At 35.9% G+C, this 5,228-nt stretch overlaps 2 protein-coding genes across 3 annotated transcripts in view; one reads left to right on the plus strand and one right to left on the minus strand.

Moving 5' to 3' along the window:
* LOC140979632 (aluminum-activated malate transporter 2-like) overlaps positions 1 to 1,453 on the plus strand; it is a 6,543-nt gene extending 5,090 nt beyond the window's left edge. The window contains exons 3-6 of the mRNA XM_073445127.1: positions 216 to 492; positions 570 to 684; positions 814 to 957; positions 1,084 to 1,453. Coding sequence (XP_073301228.1) covers positions 216 to 492; positions 570 to 684; positions 814 to 957; positions 1,084 to 1,443 — 896 coding nt within the window. The 3' untranslated portion in view covers positions 1,444 to 1,453. The remainder of the gene's footprint in view (positions 1 to 215; positions 493 to 569; positions 685 to 813; positions 958 to 1,083) is intronic.
* A 28-nt stretch (positions 1,454 to 1,481) lies between these two features.
* Positions 1,482 to 4,026, minus strand: LOC140979631 (protein trichome birefringence-like 11). Of its 2 annotated transcripts, none has more exons than XM_073445125.1 (4): positions 3,131 to 4,026; positions 2,399 to 2,788; positions 2,089 to 2,247; positions 1,482 to 2,010 (listed from the first exon to the last, which is right to left on the minus strand). In XM_073445125.1, the coding sequence occupies exons 1-4, from the start codon at positions 3,526 to 3,528 to the stop codon at positions 1,632 to 1,634; spliced, it is 1,326 nt and encodes a 441-aa protein (XP_073301226.1). In that variant the 5' UTR covers positions 3,529 to 4,026; the 3' UTR covers positions 1,482 to 1,631. The 2 variants fall into 2 exon arrangements, with proteins under 2 accessions (XP_073301226.1, XP_073301227.1); XM_073445126.1 differs by having other exon boundaries at positions 1,485 to 2,004; positions 3,131 to 4,023.
* Positions 4,027 to 5,228: the final 1,202 nt, after the last annotated feature.

Here is a 5,228-nt window from a genome sequence, read left to right on the forward strand (position 1 = left end):
AATATATAATTTTATTATATTCGCAAGCGGCTTACGAAATATCGAACAAAATAATTTGTCTCTAATTAGATACTTTTTGTACCAATTTAGATATCATGTTTTAACTTAACAAATGAAACCATCAAAATNTACACACACACACACACACACACAGAGACAGACAGACAGACGGACGCTCTAAAATCTGTCTTGGTATACAACGTATATATGATCAGGGGCTGGAGCAACATATTGTAGAACTCTCCCAAGAATCAAGAGCAAATATGATTACGGAGCCTTGATTTTCATCATCACTTTCAACTTGGTGGTGGTTTCCGGGATCAGGGTGGAGAAGGTGGTGGAGCTGGCCCGTGACCGTCTCGCCACAATCGGGATGGGTTTCGCTACATGTGTGATCATCAGTTTGTTCATATATCCCATCTGGGCGAGTGATGAATTACATTACTCAATGGCGTCAAGGTTTAATAAAATTTCAACAAGTTTTCAAGGCAAGTTTAGTGTAAATCCGGTTTTTAGTGAAATCAAATTTGTAATAATTTAATGATTTATTCTTGTATTTGTATAGGAAGTTTGGATGAATATTTCACAATGACAAGTGAGAAGGAAAACAAACAAGAGACTGACGGCGCTTACATCGAAGCTTGCAAGGCAGTTTTGAACTCCAAATCCAATGATGAAGCATTGGTAAGATTATTCGAGCTCGAACTCGATTTTTGTTCGAAATTTAGTAATTTTAGTTTATTATACCTATCGACTAATAATATTTAACTTAGTTTGTACACGCTAATTTTATTTTCTAAAATAAACATGTAGGCAAATTTTGCAAAATGGGAGCCTTGGCATGGGAAATTTGGGCTAAATTATCCGTGGAATAAATACTTGGAAATAGGAGAGTGTCTAAGAGATCTTGGTGCACTGGTTCTTTCTTTGCAACAATGTATTCAATCTCCCAAGCAGGTTCTCTTTTTTTATTTTTATTTTTACAGAAAAAATATATATATATATATTTCCTTATGTAATAAATAATTTATTATTCTTTTCCTAATTTAAAAATCAAGCTTTTTTTTGGTATTTCTAAATCAGCCTACATCAATGCAAAGGCAAACTATGAAGGAACCGTGTGAAATTTTGATTATATCAGTTGGATTTATATTGAAAGAGCTTGGAGAAAGCATGAAGAAAATGAATCGTTGCCAAGCCAAGACTCTCCTATCTCCAAACCTGCGATCTCTGAATTTACAATTTACCCCACTATGTTCCTCATCCAAGATTGGCGGAATTCTTAAAACAGATGAAGTTCATCTTGCTGTTGCCAGCTTCAGTTTCTTGTTGATGCAAATCGTGGAAAGGGTCGAAATATTAGCCAAAAAAGTGGAAGAACTTGGGGAGTTGGCAGAATTTTCACCACCAAATTCCAATGCAAAGTACGAGTTCATTTCTTGATGTATATATATAGCTGTTAAAAACGAATTTTTACGAGTCCTACTACGAGAAAATGCATAAATGTATAAACGTAAATTAACGATGAATACAAATAAAATAAATTCAAGTATGTTCCCATTTCAAGATCTAGCAGTTTTTGCTATATCATACCTGATATGACGTCTAAGAATTCTTCAACATTCCTAAACCTATAGAGGACGAGAATCACACCGACTTTTCAATTTTTTTCCGTGAGAGATCTGTCGTTTAAGGAAGAGTGCATAGAGAAGTTCATTCCAAGAGTCAGGGACGCCAGGCAAGCACCAGTGACTGCAGTCTTGGCGATGAAGAGGAGCCGGTCCTGCATTAGGCCCTAAGTAATACAACGAAGAGTGACCATCTTTTCTTCGAGATGTCATACCAGTTATATTTAACAAATCTATGTTATTCATCCTCGGATATTGTGATAAGACATCAATAGCCGTATTGAACTCAATGTATGTTTTGGATGGCAATGGCAATGAACTTAGATCTGGTAATGTCTCAAAGTGACAGCTACCACCAGTCTTCCAGTTCGCACCGCTGCATCTTTCCAAGAAAATCATTGATTACAGAATGATGAAGATGAATCAAACGTGTCATTGTGGATCAGGAACAGGATATTACCTGAAATGCACAGGAGCATAGGTTCGGAAGATGATTCTGGTCTTTGACAAATCGACTTCACGATCAATCCAATTCATTAACGTCACAATTGACCTTTGGAAGGCAGTTTCTACGCTCATCTCTGTCCTGATTTCCGCCCCTTCTTGAAAGTAGCATCCCCTAGTAAACAAATGAAAATTATAGTTTAAATCGGAGATCTCAACCAATGAAGCATGCAAGATTTTCATTTTATCCACAGGTCATCGACTTTGACGACATAAAATCAGCATTTCAAATCTTTTGCTACACTAGGTGAAAGTTTGAATCTTACTCTCTTATGGTCTTCTCATTGTTCCACCAATGTCCACTGTTAAAAACCAACAAATCAGCACCCTTCCATTGGACGGAGCTCCAATCCATCACATCCAGCTTCAACGTCAGTTTCACGTTTTGAAGCACACCAGCGGGGGGTCGGCTCTGCAACACTAGAAATGGGGCCCTGTAGTACTCTACTGTGAAGTTGAAATCACTAAATTTAAAAACCAGAGAGCCCATATGCTTCGTGATTGGGGTGTTATTGACTTCATATATTGATGTCTTGTTAGCAATAGCAGACGATAGCATGCAGAGAAGGGACTCCCATTGGTTTCTTCCGATAGAATCGCCCACAAACACTAACCTTTGGTCCCGTAGTTTTTCCAACATATTAGATGCGTTGAATCTGCTCCATTGAAGGAACAAGAACAAGAATCACTAGCATACAAGGTTCAGTTTCTTCAATCAACTGCTGATAAATAAAGCCTCCACCTTCCAAAGTAAAATGCTAGACTGTTTTTCTTAGCCCGTGTTTCACATTAAGCACCATGTTTTAAATCACATCAAACGAACTCGAGAACATGATCAACATATTCATTTTTTTCATTTGGATTTGTTTTCAAGAATCCATATTGATAGCAAATCATTATCTTTAAAGATTCTGTCTAATGGGGAAAAGTAGACACACATTAAAAAAAAAAACTTATGGCAGATTAACACCAAAGGAGAAGTAGAATTTCCAAGAAACCTAGGCAAGGTGCAATCTTTGGGTTGCCAACGCCACTTTGTATAGAAATTATCAGGCCTTCCATTCTCAGAACACCGAAAACCCTCATCCAAGAACATGCAATCTTGAGGTCGATAAAGTGGATAACTCGCATCCCACACCCAATTCCCCTCAAATATATCACACCCTTCACCCCCACTTTCAAGAAACCCCACAATCTCTGATTCAGATGAAGAACCATTGGATTTAAACCAAGTCCAGAACAATGACTGCCCACGTGAAGTATTCACTATTTTGTAATCCAAGAAAATGAGAGAAAAGAGTAAACAGAAGCTGAAAATAAAGCAACCAATAAAACCAGGTGAGAAACCCAGAAGCTTCCGGCGCCTGGATATCTTGAAGAAACCCAGGTGGGTCATTTTTATTAGCTATTTGAAAATATCTTTTTGCTCGAATTCATCTCCTGTTTGAAGAAAATAATTCTAATTACGCGGCATAAAACCAGTTGAAAAAGGTTCTTTTCCAGTAGGAATCTTTTCAAAATTCGCCTTTACTAAAGCAGAGAACAGAAGATGAACCAGAATAAAAGGGTAAAACGTGAATCTTGGATAGTTTCCTAGAGGAAAATGGGGAAAATGAAACAAGATAGTTTAGAGTTAGAAGACGAAGAGGTGGGGTCTTTTACAAAAACGAAAAAACTACACAGCGAAATCTTTTTGCAAACTCTACTCCCTTACGCCAAAAGATTCATCTTTATTCCATTTCTATCATCTTATGTTTCATGCAAAAAATGGCGCAGAATATTTAAATTCAAGTTTTTAAAATTGAATCTTGGGTGTTTTCAAGGTTCGAACTTGGCTCCCAGGACAAAAAAGTTCAAGAAGGTAAGGGAGAGAATCGAGGGAAGGAGTGGGCCATCAGCTATATGCGCTGAAAGTATAAAATTTTGTATGAACTGGGATGATGGTGAGGTTCATTTGTCCCTTTCATACCACATGCCATGAAAATTAGCTGTAAATACTTTAACTTTGTGCTATATAATATATTGTTCCAAGAAATATCACAAAATCGTACAAAGTTTTTTTAAGTTTTTCCCAACCTTATTTTAAAATAATGGTTATAACACGGGCATAAATATTCACGTATGGTATTTTCTTCGTCGGAATAGATCGAGTTCGACAGCATAAGAAGCAATCCAAAGCGATTTAAGTTTAAGCAATAATGCTAATCCGCATTGCTCGACTCCACGTGTTGTGGTTGCCTCCTTCAAGCGTCATATTCGACTCGGTTCGAGACTTCGAGTTGCATGTGTAAAGAATAAGGACATAGGTTTCAGTCCAGGCGAAGATGATGGTAATGCCATGTTATTGCCTAATTTTGATTACTGTCTGGAAATTTTCTGGATCATCATGTTTGAAGAAGCTCTGATACCATAAGAGAGGAACCAGTTGATGTCATTGCGTTGTTATATGTATTTTATGGAAAAGGAATTTTTTATATATACTTATATATATATTATTTTCGATTATGTGAGAATCATCCAACCGCTACTCTTATGTGCACATTGGATAAACATCTAGTTTAACGTAATAGCGTGCAAATTACGTTAACTAGATAAACTGTACTGGGAAAGTCCTATGTCATCATAGGTGTTAGTGGAGGAATTCGCGAGCTATTCGAATTATTGATTAGATATTAAGGTTCNTACACATTTGAAGTATTCAAATAGCCAAATCAAATATTTGAAACCCAAAATAGGTACTTTATCGGTTAAAATAAGTACTTTTTCTAATTCTATGATGAGTGAGAAACTGTTTTTTTTTTTTTTCAAAAATTAGATGATATGAATAAATCATCTTAACACATTTTCAATGAAAAGCCCAATAATTATTGAATTCATGGTTATAGCTCGAAGATCTAATATTTTCTTACACATTTAGATTATTCATATATTCAAAGAAAGCATCTGGAACTCCAAAATAGGTACTTCATAGGTCAAAATAAATATTTAATCTCATTTCATGATGAGTGATTATCTATGTTTTTTTTAAATAAAATAAAATAAAATGACATGAATAAGTCATGCTAATGCATTTTTCATGAATACCAATAAATACTG

Source organism: Primulina huaijiensis, chromosome 6, assembly GCF_012295235.1.
Source record: "Primulina huaijiensis isolate GDHJ02 chromosome 6, ASM1229523v2, whole genome shotgun sequence".
In the NCBI taxonomy this organism is placed as follows: domain Eukaryota; kingdom Viridiplantae; phylum Streptophyta; class Magnoliopsida; order Lamiales; family Gesneriaceae; genus Primulina; species Primulina huaijiensis.